Below are 27,770 nucleotides of genomic sequence, written 5' to 3' on the forward strand. Positions count from 1 at the left end.
CCAGAACAGATTCTTCTTATCCATTGGTTGGTGGCGACTGGCATCTTGCAAGAACCACAGACTATTGAGGTCTTAAAGAAAAGTCCACCAGCAAGGAGCCCATTCCTAATCTATGGGTGAAAGGGAGAAAGAAAAACAACGCTGCCACCCAGCAGGAATATCTCCTCTTCCTGCTTTTGAACTCTCTTTAAGGGATTGTGTCCAAAGGGACAAAGTGGGAGGACATAACTGTCGATTCAGCTCTGGAGAAAGAAAGTTGGGTAGCTTCAGCAGCAGAGATGGTGACTCTGGTTTCCTTGCCAAGTGGTGGGAGCTTTCACTGAAGACATCTTGCCCTGGGACCGGGGACAATCAGGACCTATCTCCTGCTAGTTTTAGCTCACAGGAGTAATCTATATGGTTGAAACCTAACCAGCACCTCCACATTCAGCACTTTGGAGAGCTCCTAAAATTGGAATCAATATTGACACAAAAGCCACCAACCTGGGACCCTCTATATCAGTTGTTCTCAACCTGGGGTCCCCAGATGTTTTTGGCCTTCAACTCCCAGAAATCCTAACAGCTGGTAAACTGGCTGGGATTTCTGGGAGTTGTAGGCCAAAAACATCTGGGGACCCCAGGCTGAGAACCACTGCTCTATATAATCTGGTGACATGCCTCCTTCTTTAAAATCTATCTTTGCAAAGTTTATATTTTCAAAGGCTAGAGTGTTGCTTCATGCATCTATGAAAAGTATAGTATTTTGGATACTGAATTTGAGTTGCAGCTCTCTCTCTGTCTTATAAATTACAGTATTTTTAACCCACACAGCTCCTTGTTTTTCCTCTCCTCCACAGCATCTCTCCACCCACTCACCCACTCTGCTTTCTTTCCTGGATGTACTGGCTGCAGATAAGCAAGGATTTCAATTTCCCCCATGCAGACAAAGGTACAAGGACAGGCTTTTACACTAAGGATGAGTCATTTGCACACAGATGTTGCTTGGTTCCCTCACCCCAAGGAATGTTGTCCCAGAGAGAGGATGAGAATATGATTGAGAGAAGGAGGGAGAAGAGAGTTTGACAGGAGCTGCAGGGAACACTCCTCAAATTTTGCAGCGAGGGAGCAGGAGAAGAGAGCTGCAGGGCTAGATCAAGGGGCATTCTAGTCCGGCTTTCAGCTTGTTGCAACAGCATTCAGTTTGCCTCTAGGAAGCTTGGAGGCTGTTTCTTTATGTACTGAGATGTGACACACGCACCCAAGCCCTCCAGATGTGTATTCCAAAGCCAGACAAGAAAGGACAGCTATAGCAGCCCTAGATGTGAAGAAGCTGGCATGGCACATAAGGAGAAAATTGATTGAGATCATGGTTGGACCTCTTCTCTCTCCTTTGAGAAATGGGGACAGGAGGAAGCCTCTCATTGTGTGGTAGCCACTTTTCTTCTCCCACCACAATCAATTGAATGGCTGCTCCATGAGAGTTAGCAGCTACTTGGAGGTGGGGAGGTTTTCATGAACCACAATGAGATAGCAAATACCCCCTTGTGCCTCATCTGAAGACTTACACTTGTTACCTTGAGCTACTCGTTTGTGTGTTATTAACAGAATGTTGAATGGAACATTGCAACCAGGAGAACATTGGATCTGAGCCAGACCTTTTGCCTTTCCAGAAATTTGCTATTTGAAATATAAGATGAATGGTCTTCTAGATGTGTTTTGACTTCATTTCCCATAATTCCTGTCAATTGTTCCTTTCCTTGCACATTCCAAAGTGAACACTGGATTTACTCCAGACCTTCTACCTATTATGATATTTTCGTGACATATAGAGGGGATGGCCTTCTAGATGTTGTTGGACTACACCTCCCATTATCTCATTGCATTCGCGCCTTCCTTCTCATCCTAACATATTGTAGCTTCCTCTTAATTAATCTATACATATTTATAATGAGCTCCACCTTCTGTCCTGATCCTGACGAATGTAGCGAAAACTGAACCAAATCCCAGACAGTAAACGTAGAGCACATGCATTAGCTCTGTTCACTGTTCCTGGATGAAACATTGCAACCAGGTGGATATTGTAATTGCTCCAGATCTTCTACTTATCGGAGATATTTTCTATTTGACATATAGGAGTGACGACCTTCTAAATGTTGTTGGACTCCATCTTCCATAGTTTGTGTCCACTGACTGGGAAGGATGGAGTGTCCAGCAGGAGGGTGACTGATGCATCGGTTCCTTATTTGGTAATTTTACTCCTTTCCTTCTCATCTCACCAACACAATGATAAACTTTCCTGTATTCTCTTTCAATGTAAAGCTGTCCATCCATCCCTCCCCCCCCCCCTCCATCTACTCATCCACCTAAACATTTTCATTAAATAAATAGGTCAGGTCCTTTGAAGGTACTAGAGGCAAAAACCCATGGCTCTCTTCTTTCATCGTGACCCAGAAACATGAAAACCCACTTTCCGATAGATTAGAAAGCAACCATGAAGAATCAATGATCGACCAAATGAAAACATAATTCAACATAAATCACATTGGACTTAATTTTAGGTTTAAAACTTCCATCATAACTGGATTTCAAGATCAGAAAACTGCACTTCTTTCAAAAGGTGACCTTTTTACACTGAAATGAAGTCCGGGTTTTTTAAAAATGGTACATTTCCTTTGAGCTTAACAGAAAAGATGCATGAAGTATGAATAAACTGAGAGTGGCATGTGACAACTGATGGAGAGGATATTCAAGGCATTTTTCAACCTCAGAAGAAAAATGAAAAATTCAGCAAGGTTGTTGGCCTCCTGAACAAGGGCAAAAGGGGAGCACATCTCCATTACATTTCCCAGCAAATGGTACAAGAATCCATTATTTGTTCAATTTATGTCCCAGTTTTATACTAATGTCTAATCCAAGACAACTCCAAATACAAATATAAATAGAATACAATGTTGAAAAAATATAATTAAAAAGTTAAAGCAATCACATACAAAATCCTATCAAAAGTAACACTAATTAAAAATCATTCTAAAGCATACAAAACTCCCAGGGATGCAATTCCTCATTGAGTTTATTTTTGAAAGAACTGAGTAACAAATTCCTTCCAGCTTCAAGAAAGTCATGCAATTTTTGAAGCCTATTTACAAATGACAATTTATTCGGCACAGAATTTGTATACGGTTCCCTTGCACAAAAAATAGTCATTTATGGATGGCAAATAATATTTGTGTGTAAAGGTATGATATTTGTGTGCAAATAATATTTGTGTGCAAAAGTATGGTTCTTTTCAGTGCAGATATAGGCTGTTTCTTGTGCGCAAAAAGTTGTCTTTTACGCAAATCAACCAATTGTGAATTTTGTACAGAATATATATTCAGTAGTCTGCACAAAATTCACAAATGACAGATTTTCATGTTCTCAATGCAGGGAATAATATTTCTGGATAGAAATATTAATTATTTTGTGCAGAAAAGGCTATTTTCTGCAGAGAAAATACTAGTCCATGCTCTTGTTACATCTCGCATAGACTACTGCAACACACTCTACCTGGGGCTTCCTTTGAATATGGCCTGGAAACTTCAACTAGTCCAACAGGCAGCAGTCAGATTTCTAACTGGGATGACGTACAGGGAGCATACAACTCCTCTGTTACATCAGCTCCACTGGCTGCCAGTCTGCTACTGAGCCTAATTCAAAGTGCTGATCTTGGCCTATAAAGCCCTATATGGTTCTAGTCCAACTTACCTGTCTGAACATTTCTCCCTTTATTAGCCTATAAGAGCTTTAAGATCAGCAGAGAAGGCCCTGCTCTTTGTCCCAACCTCTTCGCAAGCACAATTGGTTGGGTCGAGAGACAGGGTCTTCTCAGTGGTGGCCCCTCAGCTGTGGAACTCTCCCCAGTGACATCAGGCAAACCTCATCCCTCCTGGTTTTTAGAAAGAGACCTAGGACCAGGATTTTTATGCTGGCGATTGGTGAATAGGAAACTACAGAATGAGCCTTTAACATCTTGAATAAAATGATTTGGACATGAGGTCATGACTCGGCGTTTTATATATGGTTTTTAATCTGCTTGATAGATTGTTATGTGTTTTAATTGCTTATATGTTTAAATTGTTTATATTTTGATGCAATATGTTTATTGTTTACCTGTGCGGAATTTATTTTTTGCCGAATTTGTAAGCCACCTTGAGTCCTCTCTCGGGTCAAGAAAGGCAAGGTAAAAATGAAGTAAATAAATAAATAAATAAATTTTCTTTGCCAAAAGATGGATGAATTTTGTAAAAAAAAAAAAAGAGTCCCAAACTATAAAAAATATATATTGAGAATTCTTCTCATATGTCAAAACAGGTTTTCTGAATTGTTTCCAATATTATTTCCATCCCTTTACAACATGCAATTAATGGTCAAAACCTTATTTAACTGTCTCCTGAGAGAAAGACATCAGAAAGTGAGCCAACCAAAAGTCTAACAGAGGGCATTTCGCAATCTACACGAAAATAGAGCTTTCTCCATCTTTGTTAAAGCAAAACACTCATACAGCAAGCAATGAAAGACTAAAACAGATACAAACCATCAATCCAAAAGTTTGTATAGATCCAAACCATATGAAACAAAAGCACCAAGAATTACAATTTGCAAAAAACTTGCAATTTCCATCAAAATTCATCCTATCAATGGAGTTCTACTTGTTAGAAACAAAACCCTCTTACTGGGTGAAGATTCTGGCCCAATTTACCTGTCTGAATGTATCTCCTCCTATGAACCAGCTAGGGCGTTGAGATGGTCTGGGGAGGCCCTGCTCTCGATCCTGCCTGCGTCATAAATACGTTTGGTGGGGACGAGAGACAGGGCCTTTTCAGTGGTGGCCCCTTGGCTACGGAATGCCCTTCCCAGAGATTTTAGATTGGCCCTTTCTCTGTTAACATTTCATAGGAATGTTAAGACCTGGTTATTCGAGCAGGCATTCGAAAAGGCAGTGTAATAAATATTGGAACATGAAACGACTGAATGACGAGATTGGATCTTGATTTTAACTAAGAGACACCATGAGTTATGTAGTATTGACTTTGTAATGTTTGTATATTGATGCTATGGTTTTTCATTGTTTTAATCTGTTTCATGATGTTCAAGCATTAAATTTTGCTACTGTAAACCACTTTGAGTCGCCCGAGGGCTGAGAAAAGCGGTATATAAATGGAGTAAACAAGTAAATTAATAATGTGGCATGTAGTTTCTCCATTGCAAGAAACACCTTAGTAGGGACTGGATTCCCTAAAGACTTTCTGATGGAATCAAATAGCAAAAACACAACAATCTGGTGTTCCCTGAGACAAAAAGTTAAGTAGAAAGACTTTGCCAATTTTTAAAATATATTTTCTTACCTTACTGAGCATCTGGGATTGTCCCACCAAGATCAACACATTGGAGGCCAAAATGGAGACGCAGAAATTCAGAAGAATGATGGAGCGCTCTGACTTGATAAACCTGGGAAAGGTAGGAAATGCTTTAGAGATATCCAGGGATCATATCCATCTTGTACTTAATAGGGAGACACTTGCATATTATAAAACAAAGGGTTGGGGTGCCTTTTCATGGGTCCATCTTCTGGAAACTTTAGATATAGGCAGCCAAGTAGGTCTCCTCCAAAAGAAACAATGGACTCTTATTTCTCATAAATTGGACACAAGGTATTGTTTTTGTGTTCCTTTGTCTATCAGGTTCCTTGGAATGCCTTTCTTTTTCTGACCAAAGCCAGGGTGACCCAGCTAATTTCAAACCATAAAATTTACAATCTCTTTGTATTTTATTGTAATACTAGCTTGGGGACCCAGCACTGCCCGGGTTATTTGAGAAAGGAATTGTGTATCAAGGTTGGTCTTTATCAGTTATTTATATGGCTCGCAGTGGTCCATGGTCCATCCTCCTCCAAACTGCAGTAGGATGTAGAGTGGGTCATGGAGGCTCTGTGTGCCAAGTTTGGTCTGTATTGGTAATTTTCTGACACAGCCTAAGGCCTTTTTCTCTCCTCTTTTGTCACCTCAGAATCTTGGAACTTTCAGGCTGGCCAATCAGAGACCATATGCAAATTTCCTTCTCTCATGTCCCTGCTTTTCTCATTAACCCTCTTCTCCACCTGTTGAGGCTGGCCAATCAGAGACCATATGCAAATAGCACCACAGTGACAGCCAATCAGAAAGCTGGCACATACACTTCCGCCGCATACATACAAACACTCTCTTTTATTATATATATAGATTTATACTATGTATTTTAATATGCTTATTTTATGGCAATGCGTTTTAGCATATGTATTTTATGATATATATTTTGTGGTAATATGTTTTATCATGTTGTACTCCCTTGGACCAGGAGAAGAGACAGGTAAGAAATAGTTGTTGTTGGGTTTTTTTTTTGGGGGGGGGTGCTGTTGTTGTTGTTGTTGCTGTATATATCGAGGGCTACACTCTAGCATTGGTAGGCAGACTCTCTTTGTGGACCTTTCCTTCTTTCCTACTCCTCATACACATGTCACTGTTGTTTTTCTGTGACATCATAGATGGCTATTTCACCTTGCAACATCCAATTCAGTGACATCACAGAGGTCCACTTCACCTAGTAACAGTCTTTGTGGTACAAACAGGCAAATAAACATGCATACTGATTTTGATGTGATACATAGGTAAATAGAGAGAGAGAGAAAGGTAAAGGTTTCTCTTTGACATTAAGTATGGTTGTGTCCAACTCTGGGGGTTGGTGCTCATCTCCATTTCTAAGCCAAAGAGCTGGCAATTGTCAGTAGACACCTCCAAAGTCATCTGGCCAGCATGACTGCATGGAGCGTCGTTACCTTCCCACCAGAGTGGTACCTATTGATCTACTCACATTTACATATTTTTGAACTTCTAGGTTGGTAGAAGCTGGGGCTAACAGCAAGAGCTCACCCTGCTCCTCAGATTCGAACCACAAACCTTTCAGCCAACAAGTTCAGCAGCTCAGCAGTTTAACCCACTGTGTCAACAGAGGCTCCATAGATAGATAGATAGATAGATAGATAGATAGATAGATAGATGACTAGCTCTTCATCTTTCAAAAAGGTTGCATCACCCTTTCCACCATGCATTTAATATATTTTGAAAGGCCATGAACACCCAATACTTGTGGGCTGGATTATTTGCCATTGTACAACAGACATATTTAATATAATGTTGGGTATTCATATTCATTTAGGAAGATTGCAGATTGTGAACATGGGGCGTATTTACACTGTAGAATCAATGCAATTTGATACCACTTGAACTGCCATGGCCCAATGCAATGGCATTCTTAGAGTTATAGTTTGCATTCTTTGACAGCGAAGACTCAAGACCTTGCAAAACTACAACTCCTTGGTGTCCATAGCATTGAGCCCTGGCAGTGAAAGTGATGTCCGACTGCATTCATTCTGCAGTGTAGATTTCCCCATAGACTGCTTGTCCAACCTACCTCCAAAAGGCAGCATAGATGATCAGTAAGGTCAACAGTGCCATACAGGAAACAGCGCAGCCGATCATAAGAGGAACGGAGGGAGAAGCACCAGAATCCATGGCCTGAAAAGAAGACAAAAAAAATTGAATATACAAGATGTATTTGGGAAGCAGGTCTGGAATGGAGGAACTCCATTCTCAAAGGAAGAAGCTGTAAGCAAAACTAGAAGTTTCCTACATACTCTCTATTTTGGTACAGAAGAGTTTTGCTTATCCAACATAAATGGACCAGCAGAATGTTGTGTAAGTGAAAATGTTGGATAATAAGGAGGGATTGCGGAAAAGCCTATTGAACGTCAAATTACATTACTTTACAAATTAAGCACCAAAACATCATGTTTTACAATAAATCAACAGAAAAGCAGTTCAATACATGGTAACGTTATGTAGTAATTACTCTATTTACGAATTTAGCACCAAAACATCGCAATGTATGGACACAGCTGTGGATCCAGGTGGGAGGCAGACTGCGTTGGAATATACAGAATGTTGGGTGAGCGAAGGTTGGATAAGTGAAACTCTACTGTACTTTTAATTGAAATCTAGGATTCCACTTTGACTTCCAGGGTTGTGTCCTAAGGAATCCGGGAGCTTGTAGTTTGCCAAAGCAGTAAAGGTCTTTCCCTAAGAATTCTAAGTACTGTTCCCTAAATTTCAAATCCCAGGAGTCCACCAGATGGATCCATTAAAGTGGAATCTCAGGATGCGTCTACACTGCAGAATGAATGCACTTTGACATCAGTTTAACTGCCCTGGTTCAATTCCCAAGTTCATCCAAGGAGTTTCTCTGACTGAGCCAGAATTCGAACCCCGTCCTCTAAGGTTCCTGTCCAATAGTAATCAATAAATGTCAAATAGTGGGCCAACATATTTGTAAACCATATTTATTTATTGGGTTAACTCTTGTTGGAATGAACAACAAGTTTCCTACCAGCATACTTTTTCATTTAGAAGTTCACATATGTCCAAAAGTGAATATATGCAATTTGTGTCTTTTTTATAAAAAAAAATAGCTGCCAGCAGTTTTCTGACATATCTGTACAAAGATAAGGCAAGTGAAAAGATAAGCATATTACAATATGTCACAGAGAGACTTCAGGTATCTCTCCATAGAAAGCCAAATGAAAGCGTCCTTCCCTATTCTTTGCAAAACTTTCCTAATCTCTCGTGGCAGAAAGTGAAAAAAATCCAAAATGACTCATTCTTCCCCCCGAGAATGAAATAAGCAAAGATTTGCATCGCTAGCAGCATCCTCCGAGCCCTCGGCCCCTCAAACTACAATCCTCAGTATTTATTCCCAGGGTCTATATAAGAGACAGAAGAATTACAGTGGAAGCAATGTATATCTCCATTACTAATGTCCTTAAAATATTCCTGTGCCAATTGAAGAAATGGGGTCTAACTGTCTCTTAAAGAGATCTGGGGATGGACACTTTTCGAAGAACTGGGACAGAGGCCAAGTTGGGATGCACAAAAGCAGCAACGGGCAACTTCTATTTTGATTCCTATGACACATGCCATCAAGTCCCAATTCAGAAGGGGCAATTGAAATTAATCCTCAGCCATCACACTTTTCCAGATATTTTAGAATGTCAGTTTCTCTCTCTTTCTCTTACTGTCCCCTTTTTGTCCTCAGTTTGTTTCAATTGCTGCAAATTGAATTCTAAGTACAAAATAACTCAACAAAGGGATCAGGAGAGAAGAAAGGGTAAGATCTCTATCTAGTAACAAAATCAAATTATTGCACCCTCTCTAAGCTTGTGGCATAAAATTATACAGTTGGCAGGGGCTCCCAAGGACCATCCACTCCAACCCCATTCTGCCAGGCAGAAGGACACAGTCAAAGCCCTCCCAACAAATGGCCACCCAGATCCTATTAAAAAAACCCTCCAAGGTCAAACTCTGACCCTCAAGAGAATGTTCTTAAATTTTAAGTAACATCTCTTTTCCTGACATTTGTATCCATTGCTCCATTGTGTCCTAGTCTCCAGAGCGGCAGAGAACACACTTTTCCACTCCACTATGGGACATTATTTCAAATATTTAAACATGGCTCTCATGTTCCCTTCTCTGAGCTAAAAATGCATAGCTCCCTAAGCTATCCCTCTGAGAGAGTCATGGTTTCCAGACCTTCATCCACTTTGGTTGCCCTTCTCTGGACATCTTCTATTGTGCCCACATCCTTCTCTAATGATAATGCCAAAAACTGGACACAGGATTATTCCAGGTGATTAAAACAGCATAGTTAAATCAATGGTATTTCCCATAGTAACCTATGGATGTGAGAGCTGGACCATAAAGAAGGTGGAGCAAAGGAAGATAGATGATTTTGAACTGTGGTATTGGAGGAAAATTCTGAGAGTGCCTTGGACCACAAGATGATCAAACTTGTCCATACTCCAGAACATAAAGCCCGACTGCTCACTGGAGGGAAGGGTATTAGAGGCAATACTTTGGCGACATAATGAAAAGATAGGAAAGCTTGGAGAAGACAATGATGCTAGGGGAAATGGAAGGAAAAAGGAAGAGTGCCCGACCAAGGGCAAGATGGATGGATGGTATCCTTGAAGTGATTGGCTTGACCTTGAAAGACCTGGGGGTGGAGATGTCCGACAGGAATCTCTGGAGTAGGCTGGTCCATGAAGTCACCAGAGTCAGAAGTGACTGAACGAATAAACAACAACAAAAACTCCTATGGATGAAGTCTAGGTTTGAATAGGCTTTTTAAGCTGCTGCATCACACTGTTGCCTCATGTTCAGTTTGTGATCTATTAAGACTCCAAGATCCCTTTCACGTGGACTATTTTCAAGCCAGGTATCCCTATCTTATATCTGTGCATTTCACTTCTGTTGACAAAGTGTAATTCCATACATTTCTCACTGTTGAAATCCATGTTGTTAGTCTTGGCCCAGCTCTCTAATCTGAGAAGGTTGTTTTGGATCCTGATCCTGTCCTCTGGGGTGTTAGCTATCTCTCCCATTTTGGTGTCTTATTCCTAACAGTGATAATGATTTCTCTCTGGACCACCTTGTGATGTAACTTGGCCACATGTGTTCAGATTTCCATTAAGGAAAGGATGAAGGGTATGAAAGGAATCCATGCTTTCCCTGGAATGCCTCTCCATCTCATTACCAGTAACCCAGCCTGGTAAGGAAAGCATAAACAAGAGTGGGAGTCTTTGGGGCAAGAACACAGAATAGGCTTCTTTTGATTGGCCAGTGGTTGGCAACAGTAGCAGGAGACATAAGGACCCCAGGTCTTCCCAAACGCCTGCTCTCCATGCCATCTAAAATGGTTGCCCGTTTGCTTCTGGCACCGATTCCCCACCCCCTCGCTAAGCATCTTAATGCCTGGAAGACTTTCTTAATAATCCTTATAAATTTCAAGGGACCTCGGCAGTGTGAGCGAATGCTGCAGAGAATAGATCTCCATTATCTCCTGCAGCAGTGAAAGGCAGAGTCTGAGAAGGGGCTGGGTTCGGAGAAGGAGAGTGGGAAGGTGGGAACAATGGGGAGACTGGGAGAGGGAAAGCGAACGGAGGAGGCAGGCGCTGAGAAAAAGGTGCAGATTTTGGGGGAGGAAGAGGAGGAGGAGGGAGAAGAATGGCAGCTTGAAAATAGACAAAAAATGGCAAGAGTTTCTCAGGGGCACTGAAGTTCCTTTCTGGATGTGACACTCGTTATCTTTATGTAACGTTCAAATGTGTGAAAAAAGCCATGAATGGAGGGAACAAGCAAGTTGCCCTCTGCACATGCTCAGAAACACATCTTCCTATTCTGTGCCACTAAGATGTGAACAGTTATGGTTCAGAGACATACCTAACACTTTTAAATTATACAAAGTCTATTAAGTTTGAAAAATTCAGAATACAGCAGGCATTCGGTATCCATACACTTTTGGCTTCCAGAACCTCCTGTAGATACCAAAATCCATGACTGCTCACTTCCTATTATATACAATGTTAAAATGGCATCCCTTCTAGAAAACTGCAAAACAAAGGCTTGCTTTTTGGAATATTTTCAAGACTTTGAATGCCTGGATCCATGGAGACAGAATTTATGGTTACAGACAGACAACTATAATGGCTGAAATGAAATTACTGTTTCTTTGTTTAATATTGGTTTCCTTTCACATTTGAATAAAGGTGATTGTGTGTCTTAATAGTCTGTGATGGCATATGTAATAACAATTACCCACATTTCCTCGAGTCTAATGTGCCACTAAACTCACTGCTCTGAGTCCTCTTGGGGAAAGAGGGCTGTCTATAAATAAAGTTATTATTATTATTATTATTATTATTATTATTATTTAATGCACATCTCAATTTTTATAACCCTGAAACCCACCAAAATATTTACCATATTACAAAAATCTCATGCACACCCTAATTTTGGGAACATAATTTAGTAAAAAAAATGTGAGTATCAGAATCAAGTAAATACGGTATATATCCTGGATTGGGTATCGGTTTTTCCCAATCCTGAATATATAAACTTAATTGGGGCACTGAATCTACTCTGGATTTTTTTCCATTCTTTGAAGGAGCTCTCTGAGGATTCTGAATACAACCTCACAAACTGATTCAGCACATTGGATAGCTCCTTTGGGCCTTGGAATAAGAGACTCACGCTATTTTGCTTTGGTGAGAACTCACCTGTGTCCAGTTCTGGGCACAAAAGCCCAAGAAGATCATTGACAAGGTGGGATGTGTCCAGAGGAAAACACATTCCATCTTGTCAATGTCCTTCTTGCACTTTAGACAACTAAAATGGTCCAAGGTCTGGAAACCATGACTCCTCTGAGGAGCAGCTTAAGGAGCTGGGGATATTTAGCTTGGAGAAAAGAAGGCTGATGGAATGGGACATTATAGGTATGTTAAAATATTTGAAAGGATGTCACATTGAGAAGTGGACAAACATGTTTTCTGCTACTCCAGAGAGTAAGACATGGAGCAATGGATTCAAACTCCAGGAAAAGGGATCCCACCTGAAGACTAGGGAGAACCACCTGATGGTATGAGCTGCTCAACAGTGGAATATAGTTCCTAAGAGTCTGCTGGAGTCTCCTTTTAAAGAGGTCTTTCAACAGAGGCTGAATGGTCATCTATCGGGAGGGTTTGGATTATGTCTTCCTGCCTGGCAGAAGGGGGTTGGACTGGATGGTCCTTGGGGTCTCTTCCAACTCTATGATTCTATGATTCCATGATCCAAATCTCTTCCTTTTACCCCCAATAAAACTTCTCATTCCTCCAGAACTATCCCCACCCCCCATGGCATTTGAGGGACCCCTCCCTGGTCATCCACAAGCGGTACCCAAAGAGTTGCCATGGAAACTGTTCAAGTTTAGGTAAGACTCCCACAGTCTATTCCCAGGCCGATGCAACACATGGCCTCCCATCTGTTTGTGGGCGGCCAAAATGAGAGGGAAGGGACTGGCATCGCTAATAATTTGGGGAGAAATCACAAAAGAGATCTGTTCTGGACAGTCTTGGGCCAAATTCAGGGCCTATAAATAGCGATGGAAACCATGATGTCATATCATGTGCTAGAGGAAGCGATGGTCTTCAAAACAAAGAAATATGGGCCAAGCCCAGTGCTTCATTCAATAGTCATCATTAGCTCCCAGAAGCCCATAGTATTGAGTCATGGCAAACTGTGGAGTCAAACTGTATTAATTCTAAAGTGGAGCCCCCAGTGATGCAGCGGATTAAACAACTGAAATTGCTGACCAAAAGGTCAATGGTTCGAATCTTGGAAGCAGGGTGATCTCCCACTGTTAGCCCCAGCTTCTACCAAGGTAGCAATTTGAAAACATGCAAATGTGAGTAGATCAATAGGTACTGCTTTGGTGGGGAGGTAACGGCACTCCATGCAGTTATGCTGGCCACTTGACCTTGGAGGTGTCTACAGACAATGCCGGCTCTTCGGCTTAGAGATGGAGATGAGGACCCCCCCCCCAGAGTCCGACAGAACTAGGCTTAACGTTAAGGGGAAACTTTTACCTTTAATCTTAGGTCCATCCCAAGAGATGCTGGGACAAGACAGTCTAGAATTATTTAATAGAGTTCATTCTCTCCAAAGAAATAAAGTAAAAACTAAAGGTACTTCAGGATTTCCTCAAGAGTACTTAAAGATGCCTCTGACCCCAATGGACCTGGAAAGTGTCCACATCACAAAATTATAGCAGTTTGAAGTGTCATAGTTCCATGCTATGAAATGTAGGATTTGTCATTTGAGGACAGAATTCCTCTACTCCCCTGAACTTAGAGGATTCGGAGTTCTCCAATGAACTACAAATCCCAGGATTCTTTGGTAGAGAATTCCTAGGACAGAACTACAAGTCCCAAGATTGCATATGATGGAGCTTTCATCTGTAGTGTTTGCATCTAATTGTCAGCTGGCTCCCATACTTTCCTTTTCATTATACAATTCTCAAGACTGCCAACGTAGTTTCAAATGCACATTTTTAAAGAGATGCTTTAAACTGCACAGTAAAAGAGTTACAAGTATGTATTCAATGCAAACTTTCTAGAGACTTCTTCTTTTCTTTTGTTTTTAAAAGAGGTTCATGTGGAAATGGGGTGGAACAAATGTACGAGGGAACACAAATGAAAAAGTGGCGGAGCCGAGGAACCGCCAGGTTCATCCATCTTTAAGATAAATAGGGGGATCTGTTGTTCTAATAATGCCAATACCAATACAATTACTGCTTAACAACACTTAATCACACTAATAGATACTTGGTATTTACATAAGCACTTTAGAGTATGTAAAGTGCTCCATGGAGTATTCTTTTGGTACTCTTACAATAACCCTACAAAACAAGTCGGGATTTATTAGCCCCAAATCACAGATCAGGAAATGAAGATACAGCTTTCCCCTGCCTTCTGGTTGTTGTGCGCCTTCAAGTCATTTCCGACTTATGGCAACCCTATGGCAGATCTTTCGTAGAACTTTCTGAGGCTGAGATTGTGTGACTCATCCAGTGGGTTTCCATGCCTGAGTGCGGATGAGAACCCTGATCTCAAGAATTAGAGTCCAATGCTCAGACCATTGCACTACGCTGGCTCTCTGCCTAGTGACCTCAAAAGAAAGGCCTGAAACAGAGACTTTCCAGGATCCTGGTGCTGTTTTAGACTGCCCCTGAGCATGCACAATGAAATCCCACTCTCCTCCCCTTCTTTTTCTCTGCTTCTTTCCGCCAGTTGACACTCACCAAGTCTTTGGGCAGCAGGGCGATCACAGCGAAGGTGGAGAGCTGGCTGCAGTGGCATTTAGTGTGAGCCGAAAGTGTCTCCACGGTCTGGCAGCTCTCACTGTCCCAGTTCCCGGCACCAGCCTCCCTGATGGACGAAACGCCAAGGAAAAAGAGGGGAAAGAGAAGGAGAAGAAGAGAGACTTCAAAGGAGATCAAACACACCCCACACACTCACACTCAACCCACATCCCTCCGGCTCGCTGCTGCTGGCATTAACTCTTTGCAGGGTTTGTGCATCGCAGTGGCCCAGGTCCTGTCTGATCGGAGTTGCCTGCTGCTCCTGACCCAGTTGCTGGGGCAAACAGACTCCCTCCCCTCCTTGCCTCTCTCTCTCTCCATCCATCGAGATCAACCCAGCCCCCTTTCCTCTCTCGCTGCTCTTGGCATCGCCCTGCCCTTGTTGCTACAGATTCCTCTCCCTGCTGGGGAAGATCAGGGGGGTGGAGAGCACCGTAAGAGCAGCCAGCATTGATTGCCTTTGAAGGGTGATGCCGACAGGGGTTTCACAGAAATGGGGATGGGGCCAAAGGGGATCTGGATTGAAAGAGGTTTGAGGGGGCTCCTCAAGGCATGACAGCTATCTTGCTCGCCTTCTGGCTCGCTCCACAAACAGCCAGGAGATGACAGGAGCTCTTTCTCTCTTATTTTTCTTTTTCAGAAGTTAGCAATGTAACCAAAAAGAAACATCACAAAACTGAGACTAGGCACCAAAGGCATTGAGGCCTAGGATTGCAAAGGCATTTGAGTCCTGGTATGCTAAAACACTGGATTACATTTGGCACCTAATCCTTGGCCATGCCACTTTTTTGGCCGCTCTTCAATTATCCCAGTCTCTCTCTCCACTCACACCACTCTGCTTCATTACTTTAGTTGCTGCAAATGGTGTTCAAAATGCACAAAAAGTTTGCACTCCATTAGAATGATAGAATTGGAAGTGAACACAAGGTCCAAATAAAGTAAATAAATATGTTTAGTCCTCTGTCATTAGCCCAATAGGGGAGTTTGCCCTTCCCAGTAGGCTCAGGGAAGAGCCAACTGCTGCAGCCTCTGACTTTTCAGCATTTTAATCATTTGGACATATTTGTAAATTGTGGTGCCAGAACTGGGACATGTCTACACTGATCACTCAGTGCAAAGAGCACCTGAATCAGCTCCATAGCAGTCAAACCATACATGGAGCTGATTTGGTTCACTGCAAAGCAAAGTTGCTTTATGTGGCCTTTACCTGTGTTAACCCAAGTTATAGGTTCTATGGAACTATGAAAGAGTGAGCATGAAAAAGCAAGGTGATGTTACTGGAAAAATGAGTTTAACAGGAAGACACTGGTGATTATATGTTTTCATTTTTTTGTATGGATTTTTATAATATTGTGCTTAATGTTTTTAATTGTATTTTATGACTGTTGTGGCATCAAATTGCTGCCAATTTGTAAGCCGCCTTGAGTTGCCTTTACCTGTCCAAATGCATCTCCCTCTATGTACCATCGCAGAGATTAAGACCTTCCGGGGAGGCCCTGCTTTCCGTCCCGCCATTGTCACAGGCGCGATTGGTAGGGACAAGAGACAGGGTCTTCTCGGTGATTGCTCCCTGGCTATGGAACTCCCTTCCTGGTGAGATCAGGTTGGCCCCCTCCCTCCTGTCCTTTAGAAGGATGGTAAAAACTTGGCTGTGGGACCAAGCTTTCGGGTCAGGGCAATGAAGCGACAATGGGAAAGATTACAGGGTCAATTGGATTTGATGCAGATGGCTAGGATGGTTTTAAATTGTGTTATTGTAAATGGTGTATTTTAATATTTAGATAAATGTTTTTTTAATGTTTATGTATTGTATCCAGGCATTGAATGTTTGCCATGTATATGTTGTGCTCCGCTCTGAAGGACTCTGAGTCCCCTTTGGGGTAAGAAGGGCAGAATATAAGTGTTTTAAATAAATAAATAAATAAATAAATAAATAGGCTGGGAAAGGCAGGGTAGAAATACCATAAATAAATAAGTTCTGCCATAGAATTCAGAGCAATTCATGATTTTGGATCCAGGTAAACAGTGGACAGAACTGGCCACAGTTATTTACATGACCATCTTGTGTTCACTGGAGTTGCAAGTGGAAGAGGAGGGGAGAGGAGAGGAGGGGACCATGTCAGTTTGGCCCCAAGCTCTTAAAGCAGTGGTTCTCAACCTGGGGTCCCCAGATGTTTTTGGCCTTCAACTCCCAGAAATCCTAACAGCTGGTAAACTGACTGGGATTTCTGGGAGTTGTAGGCCAAAACACCTGGGGACCCACAGGTTGAGAACCACTGTCTTAAACGTTCAATGAAGATTCAGCCTTGGTAAGGTTTGATCACAGCAGAAGTATAACTACTATTCAAAGGAGCTATCCAAGGTGCTGAATTCATTTGTGAGGTTGAGTTCAGCAGAATACATTCACTGCCACATCAAGGTGAAATCCACTAGTCACCACTGAGAACTTATATCTAGGGCTGGATCTGGGTCCTTGGGTATGACAGAATGGGAGAGAAAATCAACTGGGAAGCTAGCTGTATGCGGATGCAGATAGATAGCGCTGACAGAAATGGAGTCAAAACTGGGCCACTGAGAAACAATTAGGGGATATTTAGCATGCTTGGAGAACTCTGAGGTTTCCAGCAGTACAAAATGTCTCCGGAGAATGAACAACTTAAAAGGGGGAGAAATACCAAAGAGCAACCCACTGCAAACTGAGCATGCTCAACCTTCATGAAGTGTTGAGTAGTATTTAGAAAAGAAGAAGAAGAAAGAGAGATCTGGAAGCAAGGGAGCAACAAGGAAAGTAGCATGAAGGGTCCATAAATGGCTGTACAGGACCCTAAACACAAACATTCCTTGTTGTGGGGCTATGAAACATTGCAAATTTTTGTTGAAGGACTCATTTGTTTATACATAGATGAAAGATAAATATCTGGCAGCCCTCCAGAAATCATTGGTTAGTAACTCCCAGCATTCCTCTCCATTGACTATGCTAGTTAAAGCTGTTGGGAGTTATAATCCAGCATCTAAAATGGAATGGTTGGGAAAAGTTAGGCTTCCAAGGGACCAGAGTTCAAATCCACACTCCACCATTGGAATGTCAACCTCTCAAATTCAGAAAAAGGCAAGGGAAAAAATGGGAAGGGATGGAAAGTGAAGAGTAGATAGTGACAGTCGGTCCTCTCTCTCCATGGATTCTGCATCCATTGATTCAACCATCTATGGCTTGAAAATGTTCCAAAATTTCACAAAAGCAAACCTTGGGGTTACATTTTATTCGGCTATTGTACACAAAAGGGACAGCTATGGATTTTGGTATTTACAGGGCTCATGGAAGTAGGGCCCACTGTATTTACACAGTAGAACCCTCTCTGAGAATTGCAACAGACACAAACCTCAAAAAGTGTAGCTTTTCCAATTGCACACAGTAAACCACAGCAAGAACAGATATAAGAAAAAAACCTGCATAATGTCTAACTCATACAGCACAAATTCAGGAAACACATGAAAAGCAAAGGAACACGAGTAAAGTATTCTCTCTAATTCCTTGTGTCCCAAAGGACCAGCTTGGGTCAGACAGGCAATGAAAAGGCCCAAACCTTCTAGCAAAAGGCTTGCATCCTTGCTCCCCGCTTCAGCTAATTCCCAACAGTCCAAAAAATCTTACATAAAGTAAGCTTGGGATGACCTTGAAAACCTCAACACAGACCCAGGTGCCTGATAATAAGACTCAAAATGGAGAAAAATAATGAGCTGGATAGACTCTCAGCTGCTTTAACAATTTAAATAGCCTAACAAGGAATGCATGTTTTGTTTTTTGTTTTGTTTTTTTGCAAAGAGTAACCTGGTTTTTGTTGTTGTTTTGCATAGGAAACAGGATTTTTTTTCTCCAAAGAAAACACTTCTGTTCGTTCATCTTTCTGACATCCTGAAGTGCCATTGGAATATGGAGATATGCCTCCTTCAGGTCTAGTGGTACCATTGGAGCCCCACTTTTCCAGCTCTCCTTGGTACTTTGCCATGTCCTCCTTTTCCTGGGCATTTTATAGCTCCCTCCAAACTTGGATGGAGGGAGTTTAGCAAATAGTTGCATGCACAGCATCCAAAACATTTATTTACTATATTTATATACAACCCCTCTCAGCCCAGAGGTGACTTGGAGTGGTTCACAAATTGGCAACAATTCGATGCCATAACAATTAAACAGTAAAAACAATCAAGAAAATCTATTAAAAACAATAACATATAGCATAAAATATATAAAAATATAAATATATAAAACACAAACACACATATGCACATATGTCAAGGTATGTGTTCCTTTGTCACTTACAGGATGCAAGCCTTCCAGCAAACTAATAGCAATTTGGCAGGAAAGGACTCATTTGTTTATACTCCACTTTGGCAGGAAAAACAAAATGCAAAGATACAGAATGGGGGGTGCCTGGCTTGAGAGCAGTATGTGTGAAAAAGATCTTGGGAGTCCTCGTGGACAACAAGTTAAACATGAGCCAACAATGTGATGTGGTGGCAAAAAAAGCCAATGGGATTTTGGCCTGCATCAATAGGAGCATAGTGTCTAGATCTAGAGAAGTAATGCTACCCCTCTATTCTGCTTTGGTTAGACCACACCTGGAATATTGTGTCCAATTCTGGGCACCACAATTCAAGGGAGATATTGACAAGCTGGAATGCGTCTAGAGGAGGGCGACTCAAATGATCAAGGGTCTGGAGAACAAGCCCTATGAGGAGCGGCTTAAGGAACTGGGTATGTTTAGCCTGAAGAAGAGAAGGCTGAGAGGCAATATGATAGCCATGTATAAATATGTGAGAGGAAGCCACAGGGAGGAGGGAGCAAGCTTGTTTTCTGCTTCCCTGGAGACGAGGACGCGGAACAATGGCTTCAAACTACAAGAGAGGAGATTACATCTGAACATGAGGAAGAACTTCCTGACTGTGAGAGCCGTTCAGCAGTGGAACTCTCTGCCCCAGAGTGTGGTGGAGGCTCCTTCTTTGGAAGCTTTTAAACAGAGGCTGGATGGCCATCTGTCAGGGGTGATTTGAATGCAATATTCCTGCCTCTTGGCAGGGGGTTGGACTGAGGTCTCTTCCAACTCTTTGATTCTATGATTCTATGATTCTATGATGCTGCCTTAGCAGTTATGATTCCATCATTGGGGATTCTGAGATTTGTAGTTGTTGGGAGACTCAAAATTTTCTATGGAACTATAGGCACCAGATGAGCTTTCCAGGAAAGGAACCCAACTTTCCTGGGGATGAATAAAAAAACTACAAATCCAAGGAGTCTATCAGATGGGCTAAAGTTGGGTCAAGTGGTATCAAACTGTGAGGATGTAGATACATGCTATAGAATACATGCTATACTCGTATAATGCATGGATCCTATAAGGGAGACAACCCACACTCTAAAGGCTTGTGATCTACATTGGAATGAGAGCAGAGGAAGGAGAGATGTTTGAAAGAAGCAGATGGGATATTTTAAATGGAGGAAGATGCTATTTCCAAGAACTGGAAATTGGGAGTTAATTTCAAAGCTAATTTTGGATTTAAACCACTGAACCTTCCAACCTACTTAATTTCACGAAACCTCTAAAATAGATAAACCCAACAAGAGAGTTTTAGGCTGTAGGGAGAACAACATAGATTTCCAAAGACTTGGTCCAACCCTCTAATGTTACACCCCACTGGATCTTAAACACTCTTCAAGCTCCTCAGTCATGGAATTCAAACTTGTCTGACTGGGTTAGATTGGGTTAAAAGGAAGTGGATATAGGATCACTCGAAATGTAATGGGAGGCTAATGGGCAATCTTTTAGAGCCATGTAACTTCAACTCTGTTTGTTATCAGGGGTCAGTTGGGTTATAAAATCTAATTTCCTAGAGAGACAGAACTGAAAACAAAGTCAACCAAGATGATCAAATCTCGCTTCCATCTAGTTCAAAGACACATTAAAGCGTGCGGATGAAGTTATGTAGACAGGCACTTCCTAGTGAATAACGATTTCGTAAGAGTTTTCAGAAAGACAGCTATGTCTTTCCATATAAAAAGAAAAGGAGGAGCGGACTCTATCAGCACCTTGAAGACTAAAGTATGAGCTTTCATGGATTTGAACTCTCTTCTTCAAAGCCATTGCTGTCTACAAGCCAAAGGGATTGAAGCACAGTTATATAATTGAAAAGTTGGGATCGGAGCATACGCAAAGATGAGTATCATGACACTGGTCATAAAATTGCATCAGGAAAAAATGGACTGGAATCCACTAAATTAATCAACCTTCAAGGTGCCCCTGGATTCCTTCTCCTTCCTTTTTAATTCTGTAGGCATTATCTCCACGTTCGGGTCCATTCGCTGGTCAAGGCATAACCTCATAGGATGTGGAAAACCCTCTTTTCATTTTGCCACTTTGATGTGAAAGGAGACCACACTTCAAAGAAAGGAGGCAATCTTACTCACTTTGCATTGCAAGCCAAACAGGTAGCGAGATCAAAGAGTTTTGAAAGGGGTACGTGATGCAGGAACAAATCTATCGTTTGGGGGAAGAGAACTTCGGTGTCAGGAGAACGTCTAATCGGTTCCTTTGAAACTCACAATCAGACCAAACAAGAGGTACAGTTACAGAAATCAAGTGCTCTCTGATCTAGTTGCGCAGGCAGAACAAATAGGAGAGCTCTTTCAAACAAAAGGAAAATGAAAGGTGGGGAAAAGAAGCCCGGCAAATGGTTAGAAGGAACCACAAGACTTCAGAAATGGAAGGCATAGATTTGACCTCTCTTTTCATTAGAACCAGCAAGTTAAATTATGGTTTGGATAGTTAAAGATGAGAAAAGTCTCCAGCAGAAAAGGTATAGATAGAAACTGACCCATCATGCATGGGCTAGATCCAGTGGGGAGGATGGATCCACTTCAGGTTTTACATTAGACTTTCAAAGTTCTTGTGACTCTGCTGTCTTTAAATGTGAAAATTTCCAAAAATGTCTCTATTGCCACCAAGAAGGAGAGATTTGCTTATCTTTGCCACCAATGTAAGGACTTCCTCTTGTCTGAATGGTGGTTCTTTTTAGGAACCTTTTTTGACCAAACAAATACTTAATTACTTAGGTGATCCCTTGATGTCCGAGTATGATGGCCTTCCAAATGTGGTGTCCTGGCAGTGGGTCCATAGGTGACTTTGGCCCACATGTTCTTCCACAGAGAGAACATTGGTTGTGAAATGTTTGTCTGATTTTGTTGTTGACTTTATTTTATTTTTATTTTGTGTGTGTTTTAATCTGTGTTGTCAGGATTGTTCCCTTGTAAGCCACCCCAAGTCCCTTCAGGGAGATGGTGGCAGGCTGTAAAAATAAAGTTGTTGTTGTTGTTGTTGTTGGTTTACAGGTGGAAGGAAATCCCAGTCAGGGTTGAATTGATGCACTATCCTCTTGGCACATTTCTCCCTTTCGCCCTCTATTCATGCCTCTTCAAATTACACAGCACTGCTGGTCACAGCTGACCTCAAGGTTCAAGGGCCAGGGCTTCCAAGTTCTCTCCCAGTGTCTATGTCACAGTTTTTAAGGTTAACTTTAACCATCTTTAAATCTCTTTTCCTGTCCCCCAACATTCCATTTTCCATTCTTGAGTTGGAAGTAGAGTAACGGCTTTAGGAGACAGTGATTGGGCATTCAAACAACGTGGCCAATCCAGCAGAGTTGATGGCGTAGGAGCATTGCTTCAGTGCTGGTGGTCTTTGATTCTTCCAGCATGCTATCATTTGTCTGCCTGTCTTCCCAAGAGATTTGTAGGATTTTTCAGAGGCTGATGGAATCATTCCAGGAGTTGAGTGTGACATCTGTAGACAGTCCACGTTTTGCAGGCATATAACAGGGTTGGGAGGACAATAGCTTTATAAACAAGCACCTTGGTATCCCTACAGATGTCCCGATCCTCAAATACTCTCTATTTCATTTAGAAGAATGCTGCACTCGCAGAGCTCAGGCGGTGTTGTATTCAGTGTCAATGTTGACTTTTGTGGAGAGGTGGCTGCCAAGGTAGCGGAAATGAGACTACAAAGGCCACAAAATATGCACTCCACTTTTCCCATCGGCTAGAAATGCAACACATGCCACATCAACTTGCCAATATGGTTGCCTCTCTCCTGTTTCTGAAGCCAAGCCAGAGGCCTTGAGTGAAAAGCCCAAGATTCCCAATGCAGCAACTTTCATTCTCAGTGTTCAGAGAAAGCAGTGCCCTATTTGATCCTCTGCCCTGGAACTTTCTGAGAGCCAGCTGATAATGAATTACATCTGGCAAGCAGGAGGCATCTATTTCAAAGCTAATCAATAGCTGTTATTAACAAAGTTAATCCACAGAGAGGGGGGTGGTGTCCTTGTTAAGGGAGACTCAAACTCTCAGCACAAGCTGGGACACAAGAAAAGGGGATATTATTGAACTCCTTTTTCCTGGTGCATAAAAGTATCTTGTAATACAACACAGAATGTGGAAATGGCACATTCAGCACTAGGATAGCAGACAGCTCTCCCATTCAGGCCTAGGCAACTTGAAACATAAAAGGCATAGAAGAGGGCAGAGGAGACCTGATAGCCATATTTAAATATCTGAAAAGGTATAGTATTGAGGAAGGGTACCTGTTCTCTAGAGTCTAGGACATGGAGCAATGGAGGACTTTGATTGTGCTTTTCCTGTATGGTAAGGGGGTGGAATGGATGGCACCGGGATTGTGGCACAGCTGGCTGAGTGTCAGCTGCATTAAGATCACTCTGACCAAAGGTCATGAGTTCGAAGCCAGACCGGGTTGGAGTGGGTTTCCAACCAATTGTGTGTAGCCTGTTGTTGACCTTTGCAACCCGAAAGACAGTTGCATCTGTCAAGTAGGAAAATAAGGTACCACCTTAAAGTGTGGGGAGGCTAAATTAACTGATTTATGAGGCCATAAAGAAGACTCCAGCAAAGCATTCCAGCAGGGAAGCATGCAGGAATGCGGAAGTGCTTTATCAACGTTGCAGATGGACGATTAAAGCGACAGCTCTCCTGGAAGCCAGAAAAAGTTAAAATAGCCTCTGTGTATGTCTGTATATATTTGTATGTCAAAAATTGGCATTGAATGTTTGCCATATATGTGTACACTGTAATCCGCCCTGAGTCCCCTGTGGGGTGAGAAGGGCGGAATATAAAAGCTATAAATAATAATAAAATAATAATAATAATAATAATAATAATATGGTCTCTTACAGTTTCTATGATTTTAAGATTTAGAATAGTCACCGTCCCTAACCAGAGCAAATAAACCAAATCAAGGAAGGGTTTAGAGACTAAGACCTATGAGGAACAGTCAAGGGAGTCTGGTATGTTCAGCCTAGTGAGGAGAAAGGTTGAGTGGCAATATGAGAACCACATCCAAACTAGAGCACAAGTGGGTGGGAAACAGAAAATAGAGCATCTATGTAGGAGGAAAGCAAAGCAGAACATGTTGGGTCAGAAACAACAGACAGCTAAGGGTGGCTCCATCTCAGAAGGGCAATCTGTTCTGGATTTGAAAGAAGATGCCAAATGAGCTATCCAAGGTGCAGAAACCTATTCCTGAAATTCCTGAAACCTAGAGTGGATTGACTGGCCCATTCATACAGCACCAACTTCCATGGCTAAAAAAAAATCTGGGATTCAAATTCACATTGGGTTAGAGACTCCTCTATGTTGCCTATGCAGGTCCAGATCCTTTGGATTAACCCAAACTGCAGTAGGTAAAGATTTTCCCCTGACATTAAGTCCAGTTGTATCTGACTCTGGGGGTTGGTGCTCATCTCCATTTCTAAGCCAAGGAGCCGGCATTGCCTGTAGACACTTCCAAGGTTGTGAGGCTGGCATGACTGCATGGAGTGCCGTTACCTTCCTGCCAGAGCGGTACCTATTGATGTACTCATATTTGCATGTTTTCAAACTGCTAGGTTGGCAGAAGCTGGGGCTATCAGAGAGAGCTCACACCGCTCCCCGGATTTGAACCTGTGACCTTTCGGTAAGCAAATTCAGCAGCTCAGCAATTTAACCTACTGCACTGGGGGCTCCAACTACAGTAGTCGCACAGAATGTGTTGTTAAGTCAGTGGTTCTAAACCTTCTGAATGCTGCGACCCATTAATACAGTTCTTCATGTTGTGGTGACCACCAATCATAAAATTATTTTTGTTGCTACTTCATAGCTATAATTTTGCTACTGTTACGTAATGTAAATATCTGATATGCAGGATGCATTTTCATTCACTGGACCAAATTTGACACAAATCCGAGATGTCCAAATTTGAATACTGGAGGGTTGGGGGCGGGAAAGATTTTGTCATTTGGGAGTTGTAGTTGCTGGGATTTACAGTTCTTCGACAATTAAAGAGCTCCACCAATGATAGAATTGTGCCAAACTTTGCACACAGAACTCCCATGACCAACAGAAAATACTAGAAGGGTTTAGTGGTCATTGACTTTGTGTTTCGGAGTTACAGTTCACCTACATCCAGAGAGCACAGTGGACTGAAACAATGATTGATCTTGACCAAACCTGGCACAAATACTCAATATGCCCAAATGTGAACACTGGTGGAGTTTGAGGAAAATAGACCTTGACATTTGGAAGTTGTTGTTTTGGGATTTATAGTTCACCTACAATCAAAGTGCATTCTGAACCCCACCAATGATGAAACTGGATCAAACTTCCCACACAGAACCCCCATGACCAACAGAAAATACTGTGTTTTCTGGTAGTCTTTGGCAACCCTGCTGACACCCCCCTTGCAATCCCCACAGGGGCCCGACCCCAGATTGAGAAACGCTGTGTTAGGTGGTGAATCAAAATCTAAATAAATGTCATCATCTTTGGAGGTGTTTAAGCAGGAGGTGGGTGGCCATCTGCTGGGGGGGCTTGGATTGCACCTTCCTGCCTGGTTGGACTAGATTTCCCAGGAGTTCCCTTTCAACTCTCGGATTCTATGAGTCTGAGTGTCATTCATTAATGGATCTGCCCTTAATACTGGGATAAATGCCTTCCGATTTGGCCATTCCTTTCACCTTTCTTGGTGAGATACCTGGGTCACTTGGATGCTCTTCCGCCCCCCTCAACAAAGCAAGAAGAAATGTACTCACACTTTGGTGTACTCCCAGGTGACACACTGTGGATGCGAAGTGCCCTTGGGGACAGAGAAAAAGAAAGAGAGACTTAAATTGCATGCGATGCTCGAGGCTGGGAATACAGCAAGCCATTCTCCTTTGCCCGGATTTCCACCTCTCCATATAACGGGTTTGCTTTCATGCACAGCAAGAAGCAGCTGCTCTCTTTGCAGAAGGCTGCCTAGGTACTCAAACCCATTTCAAAACCGTACTTGTAATTTCAAATGTTTATTGTTAGCTGCCCTTAGAGCAGTGCCAAAGGGTGGGATTGAATGTTCTACTAATAATTGATGATAATAATTATCTTTGCCAAGAGAGAATTCTTGCATTAACTCCTTAATAAAGGCTGCTGGGCTTACAAGAGCCGGCTGACTCATGAGTTTTTTCCCCTTTCTTCTCTTTGCAGTCCTTTTTTATTTAAGGAGGAAATGTAAGATTTCTCCCTTGATAAAAAAATATTTAAAAATATACTGGAAACGACATCAGTTTGCACGGTTTCTTTTCCTATTGTTCTCTCTCTCTCTCTCTCCCTATCTCATATTTTCTTACAAATGTTTCTGGATCCAGAGGGGAGCATTCCCCCCTCATGCTTGCCTGTGGTGTAAAAATTCAATGTTTTTGTATGCTGATATTAACAGAATATTATTTATAGGAAATGTTTTGATTGGGTTGTTATAGGTTTTTTCGGGCTATCTGTTGCTAATCAAGGCAGTCAGTTGAAACATTCACACCTAGCTCCAGCAGACAAGAGTCCTTTGTTTCACCCTGGTAATTCCACAGATATATAAACCCTTTTTCCTAGTTCCAACAAACCTCACTACCACTGAGGATGCTTGCCATAGATGCAGGCAAAACATCAGGAGAAATGCCTCTAAAACATGGCCATATAGCCCGAAAAAACCTACAACAACCCAGTGATTTTGACTATGAAAACCTACGACAATACAATGTTTTGGTTGGTTTTCAGTTGATTTGCATTCTGGGTTGCTGTGAGTTTTACGGGCTGTATGGTCATGTTCCAGAAGCATTCTCTCCTGATGTTTTGCCTGCATCTATGGCAGGCATCCTCATAGGTTGTGAGGTCTATTGGAAACTAGGCAAGTAAGGTTTATATATTTGTGTGATGTCCATGGTGGGAGAAAGAACTTTTGTCTGTTTGAGGTAGAAGTAAGAATCCAGACCTTGAAACTGTTAGGTCATTAAATGCTAATCAAGGTGGTCAGTTGAAACATTCACACCTAGCTCCAGCAGACAAGAGTCCTTCGTCTCACCCTGGTCATTCCACAGATATATAAACCCTTTTTCCTAGTTCCAACAGACCTCACTACCTCTGAAGATGCTTGCCATAGATGCAGGTGAAACGTCAGGAGAGAATGCCTCTAGACCATGGCCATATAGCCCGAAAAAACCTACAACAACCCAGTGATTTTGACCATGAAAGCCTTCGACAAAAAATGTTTTGGTTGGTTTTCAGTTGATTTGCATTCTGGGTTGCTGTGAGCTTTCCGGGCTATATGGTCATGTTCCAGAAGCATTCTCTCCTGACATTTTGCCTGCATCTATGGCAGGCATCCTCATAGGTTGTGAGGTCTATTGGAAACTAGGCAAGTGAGGTTTATATATTTGTGTGATGTCCAGGGTGGGAGAAAGAACTTTTGTCTGTTTGAGGTAGAAGCAAGCAGCCAGACCTTGAAATTGCTAGGTCATTAAATGCTAATCAAGGTGATCAATTGAAACATTCACACCTACCTCAAACAGACAAGAGTTCTTTCTCCCACCTTGGACATTCCACAGATATATAAACCCCATTTTCCTAGTTTCCAACAGGCCTCACTACT

At 42.0% G+C, this 27,770-nt stretch overlaps 1 protein-coding gene across 1 annotated transcript in view; it reads right to left on the reverse strand.

The window, feature by feature from the left end:
- The window catches only part of ADGRB2 (adhesion G protein-coupled receptor B2), a 265,571-nt gene that overhangs the window by 45,595 nt on the left and 192,206 nt on the right, over positions 1-27,770 (reverse strand). The window contains 4 exon segments of the mRNA XM_060784160.2: positions 5,364-5,466; positions 7,465-7,568; positions 14,722-14,848; positions 25,909-25,952. Of these exon segments, the coding sequence (XP_060640143.2) occupies positions 5,364-5,466; positions 7,465-7,568; positions 14,722-14,848; positions 25,909-25,952 (378 nt within the window).

The sequence above is a fragment of the Anolis sagrei genome, chromosome X (assembly GCF_037176765.1).
Source record: "Anolis sagrei isolate rAnoSag1 chromosome X, rAnoSag1.mat, whole genome shotgun sequence".
Taxonomy (NCBI): Eukaryota; Metazoa; Chordata; class Lepidosauria; order Squamata; family Dactyloidae; genus Anolis; species Anolis sagrei.